Here is a 20,678-nt window from a genome sequence, read left to right as displayed (position 1 = left end):
GGACACAAGAGAAAAATCATTCATTCTTGGGGCAATTTTTCTACTCAAGCTCAGAGATTGCTTTCCCGCTACTACATGAAGAAAGCTGGCAAATGTTGAAAGCAAAGAATACTTACAGAACTCATTGCATAAATTCTAGAGGGACAACTTCTACGCAATGGACAAGGGATTTGGAGATTTAAAAAGGCTTAAAAGTCAGACAGGTTAAAATATGCAGATTTCTAAAATACATGAGAAAATTGCAAGGGGCACACAATCGATTTTGTTTTTCTAAAGGGTTTAATCCTGTGAGGTCCTCAGTGCGATTATGCAAAAGAAAAAAAGCTCAGACCCTGGCACAGAAATACTCCTCATTTATTCCTCACATATCAAACACACACTTCAAAAATAAATTAACATAGGAGAGAGACTAGTCTAGGAACAATATGGTGCCAACTGGCAAATGCAGCCTCAGGTTTCTAAATGCACAAACAGAAGCGATACCACCTGCTTCTCTCTTTGGCCAGATGGCAGGAAATTTTGGAAGAAGTTTATATGGTTTTATAAGCCATTAATATTGATCACTGTAAGCATAACTGCTAATGCCAATCTTTTATGAAAATCCCAGAGATGCTTTTTAATTGATCTGCATTCAACATATAGGATGAGAGCTCCCACTTCTATCATGCCCTTTGTCTGCATTACTCTTAGCTGATGTAGAAAAGCCCATCAAAATTTGTATCTTTTGACACACACATACTGACACTTTCTAAAGAATCAAGCTATGCAGAGTAAGTAATAATACAGCATACCTTTAAAGTAAGGCGTTTAATTATCAATGCAGATTCTGAACTGGTAGACATGGGCCTCCCCACAAAGTGATAAAGAATTAGAGTGTTTGGTGAATGCTTCTGCTGCAATTGAATCCTAATGAGAGAAGTAAAAAAAAGCACCTAACAGACCACATTTTTGCAAATATATTTTCATCTCAACTAAAAATTATCAGTTTTGCCAAAGAAGGTAGAGTATGCTAGGTAGAGGTGTTCAGTATTTATCTTACATAGTACATCAGGCATTTTGTAAGCTATAATTGAATTTTTTATGTCAGTTTCCATTCTCGATCTCCCCAGAACTGGTAGCCATTAACAAGTGCCCTTCCTGGCACTAAACAGTCACATTACCAAGCTTTTAAGAACTAATAACACTATCAATTTATTTTTAGGGCAGTAAATTCTATCGCAGCCTGCAAGTGACTGTGAAATGCATTTCTGGGACAAATTATTAGGTCAGATCCTTCCTTCCATTTGTTTCAGCAAAAGACTCCAAAGGACCCCACTTGGGTATCAGAGAAGGACAAAACTATTGAGTTACTGAAACCCATCTATTAATGCTGGGCAAAGACAGATCTATAGACTTTTACAATTGGAGTCAGGGAGATAATGAAGGCTGAGATGGAATTAGCTACTCAACTATTACAAATCTTTCCAGTACGTTTTCATAACTTCAGTGCTTTCTAATCCCTCCCCTTTTACTTGTAATTAAGGTGATATGATGCTCAAAATGTAATGGAAACTTTTTTCTTAAGTTCATTCATGGAAAAAAATATTTTTTAAACTACCATTTTGACAGAAGGAGAGATTTCCCAGAGCCTGGTCCTCCTGATACAAGTAGAGGTGGAATAGGTGCTGGTGCTGCTACTAGGTCATTCAGACGTTCAAAATACTATAAAAGAGAAACAACCATTACAAAGTACTTCACTGTTTAAGGAAGGGATATGCTGCTTGGTATGCTAAACTGCCTAATTACAAAATGCATGTGCAGATTTACTGAGGCAAGGAGATAAATACTAAAATGTAACTTAATACATATGGAAATAACTTTATTAATGAAACATTAAAAATGCTAAATTTATCATCTCTTTTAAAGAAAGCATAAAATACATGATTTTTTTTTTTTTAAACTTGATTCAGCAGGAATTTTTAGGGCTAATAAACTGAGTTGGTATTGTTATAGCAAAGCAATCAGGTCCTGTTTGCCAGGACTTAGCCTTCAGACTTGACATCTGCTATTACATTCTGAGGCACCAAGCACACAAACAAAAAGTTTTCTTTCACCACCTGAATGCCCAAGAACATTGTGGCAGAGTTCAGGACCATAAAATAAAACCCTTCATCCACTTGGGAGAAACAGTTTGTCACTGCACAAAGGAAGTGGAGGCTGGGTTAAGATGCACATACGTGTATATTCTATTACCATTCTATTACTTTAACTGTTCTAGYATGTAGTAAAGATGGCACAATTCTCCAACCCATTGCCAATATATGAATAGTGAAGTCAAAGGAAAAGCTGTGCTAATAAAACAGGGGTGATAATAATTTAATTATAATAATAGAGAGACTGCATCCCTATATTATAACATAACATCAAATAATGTTGAACAAATCCAGCTGTAACATCAGTCCTTGCTAAAGACCACTTTCAAGGTTCTTCTTCATACACTCATTCTACCTTCCCTATATATACCCCTGCTCTTGACACCCCTAGTTTGAAATGTTTTAAAAATCTGATTTCAAATAATGAGGAACTACTGAGTTATTAAGCAACTCTCTATTTTTAATTTTCCTGTGTTCTTCTCACACATGAATGTCTGTAAGATGGGATAAAACCTTTTCACTATTGATCTCCAAAAGATCTAACTTAAGGTGTCAAGACAGAGCTCTCATTTCCTTCAAAAAAACACATTCAAAGCCTTTTCTATAGACTTGAGAAGCCTAGAAGGACACTCTATTTCTGGCATACAGTTATAGTGCTTTCCTCCAGTGTAGGAACAGCAACCACTTCTTCATCAATGCCATTCAGTAACAGTCAAACTGGCATAACTCCCAGAAACAAGTATGTCATCTACGTAACACATATGGTTTCTTCTAGTCTAAGGAATAACAGCCCTAAAAGGATGCTCTCAGACACAGTTCCCTCTGCAGAAGTATATCTTGCCCCAGAAGAGACAGTGTGAGTGATAGCTTTCTCTTCATCTATATACATTTCTAATATACTTACTTTCTCAAATCCCAGCTCACATGTTGAATTAGAGGCCTGCTGGAAAGCTTCCATCTGTTCTTGTTCATCATGTGCATCCCATAATACATCACCAAAAACTTCTTCAGGAGCAGTGGACTCTTCCTTATTACCTAAATCCTTGCCTTCTAGTTCTGTCATTTCACAGCCCAATATATCCTAAGTAAAAAGAAAACTACAAGGAGAAAACCGCAACTGCAGTTCTTAAATACAAGCACTTTTGATATCCTTCTCAATTCCACTGTATATGATTGCAACTCTATTAACACCAATAGCCCCATACCCTTTTAGGCTAGCAGCAAACATAACTAAATGGGTAATTAAATGATTCCAAGTGAACATTGAATGCACAGATCTCAGGACACTGTTTTTACTCTTTTCAGAGGAAGCTACTCATCACAGGAGAGGATAAAGACTATGCAGTCTCTCCTTACCCCATGATAAGGAGCATGATGTTAACAGAGAATTTAGAACCATATCTGATCCCTTTCCACTGCTTCTGTCCTTAAGGCACTGCTCMGTTAGGTTTTCTTCCCACTTGCAGAGTTCCTTGCTAGCCAGTACTAATGATTAAAACATATGAAGATCTCTGAACTACATCAAAGTCGCATTTAGCAATCACACTGGCAACATTTAAGATCAGAAATCAGAGTGGGTACAGAAAAAGGTGAAATGCATCAGGTATTCTACCTGTTTAATTATCTTTTCCACACAATTATTGATTTCATATGCTCCTTCTTCCACACTTCCCATATGATCAATCATCTGAAAAAGTAAATGACAAAGCATGGAGCAGCTCTGAAACTAATGGGGAACAGTATTTATGACTTCCCACAAAACCATTCTGTAACATATTCAAATTCCATTCTGTTGTACTTCTTAGGTAGGACTCATCTTGCCTAAGCATTTAAAAATTGGGCATCTAGTCTCAGCTGTTCTCAGCAGTCCTCTCCATAGAGATTAAAGGCAAGTGATCTATGTTCAGATGAAAGGAATCTCTCTGGAGGTTCCCCTCTCTTTCTTCAGTGGCTACAGAGGGACCCTGGATAAATACTTTTGCCTAAATGCCAACATTTAGATGGCTAAACTTAGGTGACAAACTTTATCCCTATAGCACAGGGTTTTTTCAATAAAAATGCAGTGGTTTTTTTTTCCTGCTAATGAAAAATTCATAATCTTCATAAAATGAGCTTCACCTATCTACTCATACAATGAGCATCCAGAATAGTGTAATGCAATTTCTCCTAAAATCTACAAGCACTCTGTCATTCATAACAGGAAAGCAGCCTTTTAAAAGTCAGTCATGTTTAAAGTGTCATACCTTTGCTTTGTTCACATAACGAATTTGCTCAATTAACCGCTGCACCAAGACTGAGCTGTCTTTGTCATCTTCCATTCTGTGGTAAATCACTCGGGGCTTTTCTTCCAGATTTCTCAAGAAGGCTTCTTCACAGTCTTCCAACAAGCAACTAGATTGGAAATCAGCATTCTTGTGCTATATTACACTGCTGTAGTAAATAGTTCAATCAACACAAGCTCCAAAGACAGGTTTCACTGCAAAATCTAATTCAAAAGTCATACCTTTTTACAAGGGCAACCAAGTATTTCAGCAAAGAATTTAAGATAAACTCTGAAGCAAGGAATAGCTAAAAAAGAAATTTCTGCTACTTGTATCAAAAACATCAAAACCGTTTATTAATTTTTACATTGCTGCTTTTTAAATTAAGAGTTGATGTTCCTGTCACATCAATATACAGAGTGAAAAGTAATTGTCTTGCATCAAAATAACATGGATTTACATGTGATGAATGAGTGCCACATTTATGTCCTGCCATCACTTATTTGAAGGCTCTGTTCCATTTCTTGACGTTCTTAGGAAAAGCCCGTTTGTATTTATTAGACGTAGGCTAGGTCTCTTAGTTTATACTAGTTGAAACAGAGAATTACAGACCTCCGATCTCAAAAGAGCTTTGTATTTGTATGTGTAAAAGAATAACCACCTTGATTCCATGTTATTATACCCAGTGATCTATTGCTGTTCTATAGAAGGGTTTATACAACTATACAACTTGGGGATGCTGACAGTGGCAGGTAGGATCTCTTATACATTATTTTCTTTATATGAGCACTACAGTTTTCATCACAGTTTTTGTATGAGAAACTCTATAAATGAATATTGTTGGCAGGAAGCCCTCTTTTGAGTTTTTTTTTGAGACATTTTTCAATATGGATTTCACTCTTAAACATTTGTGGCCCACATACATAAAACTGGATTATTTGGCAACAGCAGTTCTCAGGGTGTCAATGGCCCCTCAGCTGCTAAGACATTCTTCTTTCTAAGGGCATAACAGTATGGCAGCCCTAGTCCAGTTTCTCTATGAACACAAATTAAAATCTTCTGTAGTACCTGGCTGTTCCCTGAAGCACTCCACTGCTGTAAGTCTTTGCTACTAGTATCTCAAGCTAGCATTTAGTTCTCTAGGGAAAAATGTTTTACAGACAGAAACAGCAGGTCTAGCGAATATATAAGAACTCTAATAATATGGCAGTTGTGAAATGTGAAACTTAACATAATGTATTTACTGATTTTTACTTTCATACAGATGTTTTGGAATAATCACTCCATGATCCTGAATATTACCTTTTCTAATCCCTTTTTTCTGTTCTTCAGCAAAAGGAAAAATACAATAGAAACAATSCTAATGGATGGAAATAGCCTTAGTTCAGTGTTTTTCATTTAGGAAGTCATGTTTTTTCTAGAAAGTTAGCCAATTACTCACTGAACAAATAAAAAACATTGCAATACCATTTGTCATAAAATATCATTACTTTAGTAAACAAAGCTATAGAAGGCTAGTGTAAGATACCACGCAGAAGAGCCATGAAATCAGTCCAAAAAGAGCCAGAGACAGAAAATAATATGTAACAGAATAAAACCCAAATAGTACAGACAGGTGTAGGGATAGATAAGGAAATGAAAAACACAGATGACATTCACCCCAACCATCTTCAATTCCTAAGATTCCAGCAATATGCACAGCAGAGAGCTGTTCTTGGAAAACATAGTATTTGCATGTTATTATGAAGACATCTTTCCTGCTGTATTTTAATAGAATCTATAGCTAGAGGAAGAAAGGAAATGTTATGAAGCTGATGCATTCTTTTAACTGTCTGCACTAGTAAATCTGAAGTTTGAAGGAGTATCATTTAGAAGCTACTAGCTTAGGAAATGTACTGAGCAAAGGATCACATACATTTTAATAAGCTATGCACTCTGCATAATTGCCAGTTTCCCTTTGCTTTACAAGCCCGGAAAATACTTACCTTGGCAAAGTTAAATGTAGGAGCAAAATGACTAATGAACTTTTTTCAATTTCCCATTTTCTTACATCCTTAAAATGACTTTCATTTTCTGCTGGAAAATGAACAACTTGAAAGAAGTATCCCATTGTTTCACAGATTCTTTGAAGTTTTGGTGAGTAGTTCTGAAAGCAAATTTGAATAACTGCGCTTTATTACTAAATCTGCATAACAGTAAGGATTACTAGATAAATCCCAGTTCCTTTCCTCTACGCAGCTTCTTCCCCTGAAGTCCTTGACAATATTAGCTCTAACTTCACTGAAATCAGAATACAGTTACTAAAGCTTTTGTGGAATACTGGAGGAATTTTTGAACAAGTTTCACAGTGGAAATGAAACTCAGCATATCAGTTAATGTAAGTTTGTGAGGTTCTCACCCTAATGAAGATGTCCACTTCTGGTTGAGTCTCATCAGTACTAATAATAAAACATCTTACTGTGTTACTCCACAGAGATCGGGAAAACAGAGGAGTAACCTGTAACAAACTAGCAACAGCAGCATCCCAGTCGTCTGCAAACAAAAAAAATGGAATCAGAGATCTTTGGATCTGGTTACACTATATAAAGGATAATAAGTAACCTGTTAACATTATGAATACTCCATTTTATTTAAAATAGTAGTAACATTTTTACTCAACTATTTTTGATTTAATTTTAAAATTTTAAGTTTAAAGCACTCATAATTTTGTAAAACCACATAATTTGACAATGTAGCAAAACATAATAGTGTTAGATACCTTCATGTTATTACTACAATATTTCCTTTAAAATAGGATGGATGAAATGTATTCACAAAACCAAGCTGATAGTTGTAAAACAAAAAAAAATATGCAGGAATAATAAAAATCACCCATAATAAAACATTTCTTTTTCCCAGCTCTACGTGTATTTCAGTTAAACTACACTAATATATGCCAGTGAAACAATATGGAAAGTTCTTCTTCTTGAGATAAGGTCCCTTGCTTTCCATATATGTATTGTATGTCAATTCACTATAGAAACAATAAGTTTTAAAAACTTCTTATGTTACTCATTTTGTGGTTGGACATTTCTTCAAGCCCAGGATACACTGCCCTTTCAGTACCACCCGGCATGATGACAGGATTAGTATACGAAGCTGGAGCCACAACAGAGCAGACCCTCCCCTCCAACTTTGCAGGCAGACTTCTGTATCAGAGCCTGAGGGACTGAAAAAAAAAAAAAGGGAGGAACTGCCTTCAAAGCCAACTACAGGCTAAGGACAGGTCCTAGGGGTTCCACCAGCAGTGGGAGAAAGCAGAGCACCAGAAGACAATTTGCAAGAGGCCATGCGGGAAACACAGTTATACAACAAAAACTATTGACACAGTGTAATACTTGAATTGTTAGTTCAAATCTGACTGGTCTGGCAGTCAGATTTCCAAGAACTGCTCCCCAAGCAGAGTCAAAAACTGCAAATCCAATGAAAAAATAAACAGGAAAATAGTTTATGCTAATACCTACGTAACATTCATACTGAAGTAGAGAATTTGAAGAAAAAAGGAAAAAATGAATGCCAACAGACACTGAAAGAGAGATAATCTTTCTTGATCAATATGAATAAAATGGTATCTGGTTTATTCACAGTGAAGCACTATTTACTGCTGTTTGCTAAAATCACTGCTGCATGTACCATAGTCACCAAATATATAAACACAACCTGGCACGTACACCATTACTTACCTCTGTTTATATTCGCAAATGGTCCCTCAACATCTATAGAGCTATGAGCAAATTCAGGTCCTCTGAAAGACTGCTGAAGTTGCATCATACTACCCATGGATGGCTCACTTCCCAAAGCTCCTCCATTCCAGTATTCAGATTGCACCCTGGAAGCTAAGAATTGAAAAACAAACAAACCAAAAAAACCTTCATTGTCAGTAAACAAGGTAAAATACCAGTCCCAAATACTCTAGCTGAAACCCGCTCTCACATGTTACTGATTATAATTTTTTCTCCTTTAGCAGATTCACTCACACCTTTGTGTGCTCTAGTTCTAAATGGGCACTTGTCCAAAGCCACTGAGAAGCCACGCGGCTAAAGGAAGAGGTAAACAGAATTTGTTATTACATGGATTGCTCTCATCTGTTGGGTTTAAATGCTGACTTGGATCACCTAAAGGAAAACAGTTCATGGTATTGTTGCAGTCATCTGTACATATTACAGAATCTTTGTTCAACTTTTGTTCAGGAAAGTTCTGCAATTAAAACAGCATGAAGTGGCTGTAGGTCAGGATTGAAATAAATTTTCTGTGCTGTGTGAAAGAGCTTTCACAGTATCTCTTCGCCATATGCTTGGCTTGCAGCTCTGCCAACCAATATGTAACTTTCAAGGCACTAAATAAAACTTACATGCAGAAAATAAGGAAAATGAGAAAGATTTAGAAAAAAGTAGGAAGGGAAGTAAAAATTCAAAAATGAATTCAACAGAAAAAAAAAGACAGAAAAAGTATACAAAAGAAAACAAGACGATCTCTACCACTGGGGTTTATCAAATGTGTAACTATGCACAGAGCCAATCATTGCATTTTGAAATATTTCTAGTTTTAAAGATTGCATATTTATACTCCTGAAAGACATGATTATTGACATATCTTAATAAGCAAAGCAAAGGTAATGCAACAGCACTTGAATGCAGGGTTTCCACAGTAACCCTTTGTGGGGCAATAAGTAACAGTGGCAGTCCTTAACGGTGTTAAGGTGTTAACTGTCTGCTTCAATTATTGCTGTATTTTAATCAGATGCAAAGCCAGAGGATTAATCACATACTTATTCGAATCCCTCTCTTGTTATGCTACCACTTATGGTATAATATGCAAGCTTTTGCCCCGTATGTCATTAAGTTTGCTAGGGCTTCCCTTTCAAAAAATTCTTTGACGAAATGATTCTTTTGGTGAGTTCATGCTTGTTAAATATCTAACTGCTATTTTGATGAGTTTGGCAGCTGAGCCTGGAATACTTCATCATCCATGGACAGCAAGTCTATCTAAGATACCCTCTAGTTTCAACTGCGTACTTCTGGATCTTTTGGAACATAATCTCTAAGATCTACAATCGGAAAATGCAGAAGAAAGCTCAGAAGAGAACATAAAACTCAGAACTGTTCATGGAACAACTTCAAGAAAGTTTCAAGACACTGTGTCTAGACAATGCTCCATTTTCTTCATTGATCCATGAATATGACCAGAAATTTAGGTCTCCACAATATAAACTATGGTTGTAAAGTCAGCTCTCTTTATCCTTTAGAAATATTTTATGTTGCTTTTAAACCCAGATTAATAAACCTTTTTTCAACAGAATATAAATATTTGTCTTATGCTTTATCATTCATAGACTTCAGTCACATTTCAACAAAAAATGCAAAGAATGGAATTCTCACCCATAACATCTGTACAATTGTCATCAGAATCAGACTCTTCGGGATCAAACACTTGGATTCCTTGGGCCTGCAGCCTCTGAAGTTTTGCTTCTAGCTCTCGTTTGGCCCTCAATAAGTCCCGAATCTCATTTTCTTTAGTTTCCCTAAAAATCTACAAGAAGGAAAAAAGTAGTTTTGAAGTACAAACTATAAATCTCTGGAAATTCAGTATCAGCTCCTGGATTCATATYATGCACTTTCACTTGCAAATATAAGTTTTTAGCATTCATTTAGCAGGGAAAGGCTTGAAAATGTGAGCAAAAAGCCATCAGGAGCTTAAAAACTAGTTGGAAAACATAGTTTGAAATGATCTATTTTTAAAATTTTACTCTTTTAAACCTTAGCATATCATTCTGAAAGTTAGGAGTCTGCCTTAATATAAGAAACTCATTAAAAATGGGAAGTAATTTTCTTGATCTTTGAAAGTTCAGTTTTTTTTAAAATTGCTATATAATAACTTTTTTCAAAGGTCCCCTTTTATTTTTGCATGTATTTTTACATTTACATATAATCTTGCACTTATTTTTGATTGCTGTGGTAATTTAAATTTTCTAAAATAAAAAGTGATCCAGCATCTCCAGCTGTCCTGTTTGTACAATATTACCATCACAGGGGGAGGAAAACATGAACATCGATTTAAATACAAATAGTTGAACTCCTCTTCAAGTCTGATTTCTTGAAGAAGGTCAAAAACAGTTCTCTTTTATATCTCCAGCAGACACTAACACCTGTTACACTTAAGGATGTCAGTAATCTTGAAAACAGTGCAAAAACTGGGCCTACTGCCTTATTTTGGGTGGTAGAAGTATCATCATCTGCAGCAAGGGAAAAGCAGAAGCATTCACTTGGCCTTTCAAGCCATCCTAAAGGTAAAGCCGTTACACTTTTCCTTAGTTGGCTCTCTTTTAGCAGCCGAAAGAGATGTAAGTTTCTTCTCTCATGTAAGCTAACAGTGTTAACGTTACAGTGCTAAATAAACAATTTACTCAGAAACAATTAAAGTCTGTGTTTAAATCTATACGTTCCTTCAACAGGTAACAGTCGAGCAGCCTGTGTTTCCTTGTCACTCTCGGGTATAAAAGCTGCAAGGACCAGTGTTAGAATGACACAGGAATTTAGTTTCAGATTCATCACTGCACAGTCTCTTTTTAATATATAAAAAGTTATTTTCTCATTAATCTAAATTTTGTCTTAGTTTTGCAGAGAAGGTTGGTAGGATTATCTTGAGGGAAACAATCAGCTACACCTATGATACTGCAACTTTTTTAAGGAGGACAGGTCCTCATGACCTCTGTTGCAGAAGAGTTCATCGGGTGAACGGGACCAAGCGACACCTTCACCTTTTTTTCGGTTGCTTCCCCAGAGAAAGAAAAACCAAGCCATACCTTGAACTGCCTTTTGACCTTGTCGCGATCGTGTTCAAACGTAGCAGCTCTCTCCATGGCTTGGTACTTGGCTTCCAACGCGCTCTCCTTCTCTCTCAGTATTTTCTGGTACGTTTTTTGAAGCGCCTGAAAAGATGTAACATGCCGTTACCCCGGGAGGCAGCAGCGGCTGCTGATGGGGTAGCAGCAGGTTCGCTTCCAGTCGCAGAGGCCCGAGCGCGGCGCTGCTGCGAGCGCCCGACGCCTCGCCCTCCCGCCGGCAACCGCAAGCCGCCCGTCGGCCCGCGCCTCGACGCCGCGGTTTCCCCTCGGGAGGACGAGGCACCCGCCACAGCGCCTCCGTGCCGCAGCCTCTCCGGGGAGCGGGGCAAAGCGCCCGTGGCGGCCCGGGGCACGAAGACGCTGCCCGCACGGCCATGGCTACCTGCAGCTCAGCGCGCAGCCGCTTGTTCTCCCGGTCCAGCTTGGCCTCCTTCTTCACCATGGAGGCCACCTCGTTGTTCTTGCTGACGCGGAAGATCTCGTACTCCTTCTTGAGGCGCTCGTACTCGGCCGCGCACTCCAGCTCCTGCACCGACGCCGTCGACTTGAAGCTGGCGCCCAGGAGGCCGCCGGGCCGCGCCGCGCCGACGCGCCGCAGGGAGCTGCGCAGCAGCCGCGCCTTGGGCTTCACCTCCACCGGGATCTCGCAGGCCTCGCCGCCGCCGCCGCCGTACGCGTCCTCGATCACCTCGCCGGCGCCGCCCGCCGGGCTCACCAGCGACGACGCCGTGCCCATGGCGGCGGCGGCGGCGGGGGGGGAGACCGGGGGGGTCTCCCCGCCTCGCCTGGCCCGGCCTGCAGGCGCCTCCCCGCGCCGAGGAGCCGGACGCCGAGGGCAGGCCGGGAGGAAGCCGCCGCCGCCGCCGCCGCCCCTGCCCCCTCCCTCCTTGCAGCGCCCGTCCTTGAAGGCGGAGGGGGCGGGCGGCGCTTTGGGGAGGGCCCCGCGGGGGGGGGGGTGGTAATCTCTCTCTGAAAAAAATCCGGACTTTTAGTTTTTTTTTTTTAAAAAAAAAAAAAAGCTGACCTGAAAAGTGACGCCAGGGATGGGGCGGGGAATCATGTGTCGGGCAGGGAGAAAAACACTTTTCCCACAGGAGAGGCAGCGAAGCGAAGGGCTCGGGGGGGGGGGGGGGGGGGTTCCCACGGGGGGGGGGGGGGGGGGGGGGGGGGGGGGGGGGGCGTTGCCAAAGGCGTTTGGGGAAGGGGGCGTCTGGGCCTGGCGAGGTGGGTGGCGGGCAGCCCTGGGCCCCCCGCGTGCCGTGGGGACACCGCTCTCGTCCCCAAGCGCGCCAAAGCCACCTTGGACTGTCGGCCGTCCTGAAGTCGCCTCTTCAAGAGCCGCGTCTGGTGCCTTCACCCATCCTGGGCATTTTGGAAAGTTGGATCCCTGAGACTCGCAAGAATGTCATTGGTTCATTCCCAAATCGCAGAACCTGTTTTACTGTCAACATGAAAAATAAAAGTGAATGTAGTTACTTTAAAGCGGGTCTTGCCTAACGTGTGCCTGATGTGTTAGCCGTGATCAATCTTAAGAGGAGAAAAAAAGTCTTTTAGAGGTATCTTTCCAGTGATATCCTGGATCTCAAAATCTTTTGGAGGGAAAAGTTACTTATTCTTGTATACAATGAAAAAAGGAATTATTTTATTTCCATGAGCGAAAACTCTGGGTTTGGGGAATATGCACTATTTGCCACTGACATGATTTTACCCAGACTTCCCCCCTATGTTTTCATGGGGAAAAATAATTCCTTGTCTGTATATCATTTATGGCTACATTAGTGATCTGTTTCAGTTAAACCCTGTTTCAGTGACAAAGGCAGATATGAAATGTGAGATAAGTGTGGGAAGACAAAGGGTGCTACTATGTCTTCCCTAATATTGACATTAACGTGGCCTGTGCAGTACTAGCAGGTTCAGCAAATGAGCTTAGAATTCTGTAACAAGACAAGACTCCAGGGTTTCTGCACTTGCGTGTTGGTATCAGGCTGTTCCTCTACTTTCCTGCTGTTTCAGCTCTGGGAATAATTAAAAATGTGTTCAAGCTTGTGCTTGGACTGAATTCTTCTCATGTTGTGAATTTGTGAAAGTCAAAATCTCCAGGCTTTAAGCCTAGAATAAAAAGTGCAGTACTGTAAAAGCTCCTGGATTCTTTCTAAAAATCCATTTGACAGTAACGAATATATTGGAAGATCTGTAGATGCTGTTTCTCTAATGTTGGCTCTGGATGCTTTACAGGAATTTTATGGAGAGGAGAGACTGTATTAACACGAGCCTTTCTAAACAGAAAACTTACACTGCTTCCCTGTTGTTTCATGGATTGGTTTTCCTAATGTTTAGAGATTCAAATAGCTTGCTTCAACATCTAATTTGTAAACTTATAAAGATTGGTTTAAATCACCCATTAGTACAATTCAGAAGGACATCCAACTGTTCATATCTGTGTTCAGCTGTTGGAAATAGTGCCTCAGAAAATCTGAGGACAAGCAGTCTTAACTTTCAAAAGTAAATTGATCCTGAAAATTGATGAATAGAGAAAATACCAGATCAAAAATGGCCTTGTCGTCTTACATTATTTTTAACCTTCAACAGGAGCAGGCCAGCCCATAGTCCTTTGAGGACATGGGTGCTGGGTGAATTGTGTCATGAAGTTCTTCATCGGGCAGCGCAGACATTTAGAATGCTTGAGCAGCTTCATGTTTAACATTCTTATCATTGATCCAATATAGAGGGGTTATTAGGCCAATTCATGTGTGAGATTTGTTTATCAGATGAGAACCTGGAGTCTGTAAAGCCCCTTCATGACTAGATCTCTAAAGGAGCAAGACTGCTTTTCATCACTGAAACCACATAATCAGAAGTACAGTAGATTTGTTGGCCCTCTGAAGACTTTACTCTTCTACCTGCCCTTTCATGGTGCATATACAATCCATACTCCTGATTCACCATGGAACAACTACTCTGCCAGAATTCGCCTCCTATTGAGATTTTTTTGGGTGTGTAACTTAGAAGCCCATGGACCTTTGTACTTGCTCCAACAGTGTTTGTATGGCATAGGCAATTTTGCGTGAACATTGTTAAAACTTTATTTGCCCTTAAATACAAATCTGCTGGGCTAAAGTTTAAAAATATCTACATGATATCTGTAGGGGTATTGCTTTTGTCTTTAATATATCCACTGTATTACTACATGTTTTGTTGTTGAATTTTCTTAATCTTGACTTTATTTCATTTTAGGAACTGTTGTTGAATGTTAGCCAACAAAATCTATGGATCTGTGGATCTGTCCCTTAGAGATAACTACAGCTGCAAGAACTGCACTTCTGAAAGAAGGTTGGTTTCAGGGTCTTTTGAGTCTGCCCTGTGCAGTCTGCCCTCTTTTATTAATTTAAAAATGAAAGTACCTATGTAGTTCTGATGGAAACAGAATTACTTTATTTTTTACATGCATTATTACATTCGGCTCCAAGTTAGCAAATGTGTCTTTTACAAAATAATATATCCAGTGTGTTATTATCCATGTATTCCTGTAAAATTTAATGTACAAGGTCAGGAAGTAGCAAGATAAGATTGATTGATTTTGAGATTATAGGTTGCCGCAGATTGACTACCCATTAAAAACAGGAGTTTTACTATGATTAGAGTAAATGTTGATAATGATCTGAAAACAGAAGATGCTTTAAGTGAAAGGCAGCTGAACAAACTTTTATACACCGTCCTTTTTTTTAACTCAGACTTCGGAGTAACTTTTAAGATTATATACCACAGGCATAGGCAAAGTGTGTTAGAAGCCCTTCATAAATCCCTATTAAATTGTTTGTGCCTGCACTGAATCAAGGTAACCATTTTTTGTGATGTCATTTGTTACTCAAAAATATCTGTGTCCACCACAACATGATTAAAAGAGCTCTGTTGAGGACATGTGGTGAGAAGATGTAGCATGGTAGTTTTTAAAAGATTAGTTTTGTCCTGGAGTATATGTTCTACCTACCTCTTTTTAGTGATGATGACAACCCTGCTCTGAAAGGTTACCTGCTATTGGGCTGTTCTTCACTAACTGGTTGGCTTTTCCCAGTACTCTAGCCTGTGCAGTAAGTGCAAGCCTGGATAAGCCAAATGACTTGTCTACTCAGTCAGCTTCTTACTTTTGTTTAGCATGAGGCCTCCTGTAAAACACAGCCAAGTCAGGGAGAATCTTCCAATTGAGATGACCATTTTTTGAATCTAGCACTCCTGTCATTCCCAAAAAGTCTGAACCTGCCAGATCTTAAGCTCTGAGCATAATTACTTTGTTGTCTCAGCCCTGCTATGGCACTTGCATTTCATTCAGCTGCATGAAAAGCATCTGCCTCTGTCCTGCTCCGAGACCCACATGCTAAGCAGCAGCTGATCAGCAGGTCCATGATTCACCAACCACTGTGACTGGACAGAGGGGTCCTGAGGCAAAAAAGAGGCAGTGATATTGTATGCAGCATTGAGGCAATGTCTGCTAGAAGATGGGATGGTAGGTATCTTCCCCTTTTTTATATGCCCCAACACAGCTGGGGATATATCCATCGTATGACTGACGTGCACCTTTGCATAATCTTTCTGTGATCCAACATGAAATTGCGTACCTGGGGTTCTAGTAATTTGAGGTGCTGTAAGTGGGTATAGGAGACACAATATCTCAGAAACCGATCACAGTTTATCATTAGATCAGCAAGTTAGAAGTTTACATTTATAAACAGGGCTTTTCACCTTTGTAACATAAGACTGCAATTGAAGTCTGAAGAAATGTGCTGAAAATCCTGCCTAAAGTCTTAAGACTTACTATATATATTTTACAGGCATGTTTTATGAGAATTTCTAATGCATCTGATTTTTTTTTTCTAAGCTAAAAATAAAACAATATACAGATGGTTAATTGTAAATTACCTAACAAATTCTACCTTGGAGCATAGCTCCAAGTTCAAATAGCTATTGAACTTACTACATTTCACTCAGTAACTTTATTATAGTCTATCAAGCTGAGATCAGCAGCTTCTTACAAGAATTCATTTCTTGAGAGGCTTGAAAATTACCTGCAGAGCTGATGAAAGTCATAATGAAGGAGAGGACATCTACTTTTAAAAGCTCCCATAATTCTAAATGTCATAGCCCTTCACCACTAGAGGACAGCAAGACCTCAGGAAAATGGGGATGTGTGACTAGGTGGGAGAAAAAGAAGGAGGTTTCTTACGAAGTTAAGAAAGTTTTATTTCAAAAGGAGCATGCTTTTAGCTATGATCAAGCTTCTTAAAGAATTAAGACAGTCTTGGAAGTTGTTTGGAGTTGAAGTACAGAAGAGAGTGGTAGATAGATAGAGATAAATTTTTAGTCTATCTAAAGTTTTAATGTAGTGGCGTACATATTAGTCATAGATAACATTATTTGAAAAGCACAGGACTTCCTAGTTCTGAGAGCCAAATACTATTTCCATTCAATTCATGGATAGTTTTGCACTGATTCCAGTGAGAAGAGGGCTTTGTTTTGTAATGTTAAGTAACTCCAGATGTACTGATTTTTACATGAAGGAATCAAACGCTCTTATGTAGGAAGAGTATTGCAGTTCATTGTTCAGAATGGAAAAAATAGTCTGAAACCACTGGAAAGGCAAGTTCTGCCTCCGCACCTATCTGTTAACTTTAACCATGCTTATGTTTACCAGCTTGTAATGCAAGCACTCATGAAATGTTTCAACACGAAGTACAAGAACTGGATTTAGAACAATATGATTCATGATCAGAACCAAACTTTTCACCTTCATAGCTTCAGGATGTCAGACAAGATAAACTTTTGTAATCTTTATAGCAAATGACTCAGTGACACTTCTCCATTAAAATCTCAGAAGAAGCTGGGAGGCAACCATATTTTGTCACAAATTTGAACTGAGTTTTAACTGAAAATTCAACAATGATTTATAATCCCAGCAAGAAAAGAGCTTTTGAGCATCCAGTTTATCATTGCTGCATCATCACTGAACTGAGAAGGACATTTCAGATTTTGCAGTCTCGTGGTCATTTCATCCCAGGTCAGTTGGCTGAGTATTTTGTATTGGCACTATGCACTAGGACCAAACAATCTTCTTCACCAGAAAAAAGATCTAGAAGGGAGGGAAATGTCTGAATAAACTGCAAAAAAGAGAACTATTAATGACAAGCAATTGCTGTTTCTTTGCTATTTATTGCTTCAGCCTAGAGCCACAGAACTACATAGGTGCCGAACATGGGATCAACATAGAAGAAATGTGCTGAAGATTACACCAAATTATTTTTAAGACAGCTTTAGAGTGCTCTCTACAAAACCTTCCTGTGTTCTTGGGAATGTGCAGTTCAATAGGGCCTAAATGAAATTTGCTGAGTACTTGCATGTGGCATTGTTCATACAAAGAACATCTGCCTTGCTGGAGCCAAGTGTCCCAATGGTTTATCCTAATCTGGATTTGCAAATTAGGCATCCAAAAAATAGGTTCCCAAAGGGTATATCTAGTAGGTTTGGTCTGAGCATGCTTCACAGTATCAAGTTCAACAAAATTTTCTTCAAAAGCACATCTGGAAACGGTGCTGCCACCTGGTCCGAAAGGTTGACACCTGAGTTCATTGCCTTCCTTAGCCTACATCAGTTCAATCGTGCATCTTTTGTTTTCTAGAAGAGTGCCCTAACCAAGTGGCTCTAGGGAGGAATGGGTTAGGACCTTCTGCAACAGTCTTACGAGACAGTATGTTTTTCAGCAGAGAGTGCATGGTTTTTGGGGCCAGAGAGAGAGAGTGAAGGAAGCTTCCCAGTGGTGTCAGGGAACACATAACCCRATTCTGGTAACATTTGAAACTCTGATTTCAGGTCTGAATAGGTCCCCAGAAAAGCCTAGATGCTCTGAACTCCTGCCTTCCAGAGCAAGACACTTTTTATCTAGCTGAAAATTAAATACTAAGTTTCTTCAATCATCCCTTGATCCCTCCAGTTTTCGCTGTGAAGCTAGAAGTGCTCACTGTTGAAGGATGCAGCTGTATTTTATTATTTATCCTGCTGAACAGGATGCCATTTTAAACAATTAACCTGGACAGTGGGAGAATTGCTAAAATGAATGAAGGAAAGAATCTCAAGCATTTTCTGCAGAGTTCATGTTATTAGAAAGATCATGTGGTTTCTTGTGTGCTGCATTAATTCTTCATGTATGACCAGAATCTGACAACTGAATGATGTAGAATTGTATTTCTAAACTACTGCATGGCATATTTGTTGAGTTGATTCATATGGTTTTCTAAGAAATATCTTGGACTATTGGGCTAACATTTTCTTAGCACTTTGGTTTTTTGTAGTGTTTAAATTCTCTGTATGAGACATGCGTTGATAATGATGATGTTTCTCTTTTCATAACTGCAGCAGATTCTGAATATCCTGAGGCTATAATTGACTGGCACACAGAAAGATTAGAAAACCATTGCATAATAGGAATGGCTGAAGAACAGTGGAGCCACATATACTCATTTAAACATACATCATTTTAAAAATGTGACTCAGATGAAGAAAGGCTTTGTGGTCAGACAATGTATTAAATTAAGTTACAAGTGTTATTTAAACACAATGAATCTATGTTGTGGCATTGCTGAAATGAGAACAATGGGATATAATGTGGCGAAAGACCTAGTTAATTTTTCTCTGAAACATGTGAGGCATGCCATTACAGTAACTCTGCTGGGAGGACTTTAGATTGAAGGTGTAAAGGTCTGTGATTACATTCCAGGTTCGTGCCATAACTCATCTTACTTCGGGAGTTTTGTAGCAATGAACTGTGACCAGAGAGAATGGGAGGGGTGAAAAAGACTAGTCTGGAGTGCACACAGCAGAAATGTACACTTGCAGAGTTTTTTATGGTGTGTTAGTTGGTACCTTGTATCTCCACATTAGGAGTAGCTTAAGTTTGTGGATTGTGAATATGTAGATGTGTCTGCAAATCGGGCAGTGTTCTTATGGGATAGGAAATCTGGTTGTGATCTTGTGAGCCTCTGGAGGTCTGGGACTGGGGAGTATCTCCACAGTATCAAGTGGTACTAGTTCTTATCAGGTAGGTCCAACTCGTTGTATAGTGAGATATGCTGAAGATTGCCCACTGTGTGCATGCTGATCAGCTCTACARTGCCTGTAGACTGAATCTGGTGCTGTAGGAAGTGTCAGCTCACCATGCAACTGTTGTACAGATTATCTGTTCAAACGTAGTGCATCTGCTCTACTTGAGATATACTGGATTTACTGAGCGTGCTCTGCAAGCTGCAGTGTGTCTGTAGTACTTCTGTCTGGGAAATGTGACAACTCTATTTTTACATAACAATTCTATTTGTGTGTGCTTTGTGCCTGGAGCCACACCTTCTCTGCAGTTCAGTAGTATGTGCAGAGGCATCTCACAACTGAATATTACAAGTAGACATTACCGAAAATATCTTGAAGACTTCAAAAGAAAGGACATACTGATTAATTGTTACTTAATTTCTGAAAAGTTGTTTGCCTTGCTCTCCTTTCCCTTCCAAAAATTCATCTTTCCTCCCTCCAAGGCTTCATTCCCATCCAGTTCCACCTTTCATCATCTTTTAGTGCATGCCTCAGGAATAGTAATGCAACCAGATAGCTACTAGCAAGGTCTCTTCACTCCTGTTACTCAAACATAGGTGTTGGAATAGCCAGAAATTTCTTTGCATTCCCTTAGGTACTGCTCAGCACTTCAAGTCTGTGCCTCATTCCCTTAACTCCCAATTCTCTCCTCTGTCTCTCTTTTGTTTTTTTTTTTTTTTTTTTTTTGGAACACTGCTGAGTGGAGATACAGCAGATATGGGTAAGAAGGGGTGAACTGATAAGAGAGAGCTCTTTGCCTTGGAGTCAACATGGACGAAAGTATCCTCTAGCAAATGAAATACTGGAATCTCTTATTATCTCTTCTGTGGTAGNTTTTTTTTTTTTTTTTTTTTTTTTTTTTTGGAACTCTGCTGTGTGAAGAAACATCAGATATGGTTAAGAAGGGGGAAAAAGATAAGAGAGAGCTCTTTGCCTTGGAGTCAACATGGACGAAAGTATCCTCTAGCAAATGAAATACTGGAATCTCTTATTATCTCTTCTGTGGTAGGAAGCAGAGCACAGGTACCACAAATCACTGGGAAAAGACAAGGCAAAGTGTTTGGACTGAGATACAGCCTTTAATACCTGCTGGTGTCTCTGTACATTAGAAAGCTGTCTTTGCAGTCACAAGGGCTAAACTTCTTTTATAAAGCTTCAGTTCTGCACAGACAGAGAAAGCTGCAATGTGAAGAGAGATAAAACTTCTCAGAGCAGTTTCTAACAAAAACAAAGCAGGCAAAGACTTCCTGCATTTTTCTACTTATTTTTTTTAATAAC

The 20,678-nt window shown here is 39.3% G+C and overlaps 1 protein-coding gene across 4 annotated transcripts in view; it reads right to left on the bottom strand.

The window, feature by feature from the left end:
* The window catches only part of NPHP3 (nephrocystin 3), a 29,226-nt gene extending 17,214 nt beyond the window's left edge, over positions 1-12,012 (bottom strand). For 3 of the 4 annotated variants that reach the window (XM_026088793.1, XM_026088792.1, XM_026088791.1), the window contains exons 1-11: positions 11,659-12,012; positions 11,235-11,360; positions 9,811-9,961; positions 8,116-8,268; positions 6,792-6,925; positions 6,379-6,539; positions 4,376-4,523; positions 3,745-3,819; positions 3,037-3,213; positions 1,598-1,701; positions 792-906 (exon numbers count right to left, since the gene is read on the bottom strand). In XM_026088793.1, the coding sequence (XP_025944578.1) occupies positions 792-906; positions 1,598-1,701; positions 3,037-3,213; positions 3,745-3,819; positions 4,376-4,523; positions 6,379-6,539; positions 6,792-6,925; positions 8,116-8,268; positions 9,811-9,961; positions 11,235-11,360; positions 11,659-12,012 (1,698 nt within the window). Of the gene's footprint in view, positions 1-791; positions 907-1,597; positions 1,702-3,036; positions 3,214-3,744; positions 3,820-4,375; positions 4,524-6,378; positions 6,540-6,791; positions 6,926-7,444; positions 7,593-8,115; positions 8,269-9,810; positions 9,962-11,234; positions 11,361-11,658 lie in introns of those variants that run through there. The other variant, XM_026088794.1, reaches the window with a different exon arrangement.
* Positions 12,013-20,678: the final 8,666 nt, after the last annotated feature.

The sequence above is a fragment of the Apteryx rowi genome, unplaced genomic scaffold, assembly GCF_003343035.1.
Source record: "Apteryx rowi isolate R43461 unplaced genomic scaffold, aptRow1 scaffold_784, whole genome shotgun sequence".
Lineage (NCBI taxonomy): Eukaryota > Metazoa > Chordata > Aves > Apterygiformes > Apterygidae > Apteryx > Apteryx rowi.
Note: the sequence above shows the minus strand (reverse complement) of the source record. Positions and strands in the feature narration are given on the sequence as shown.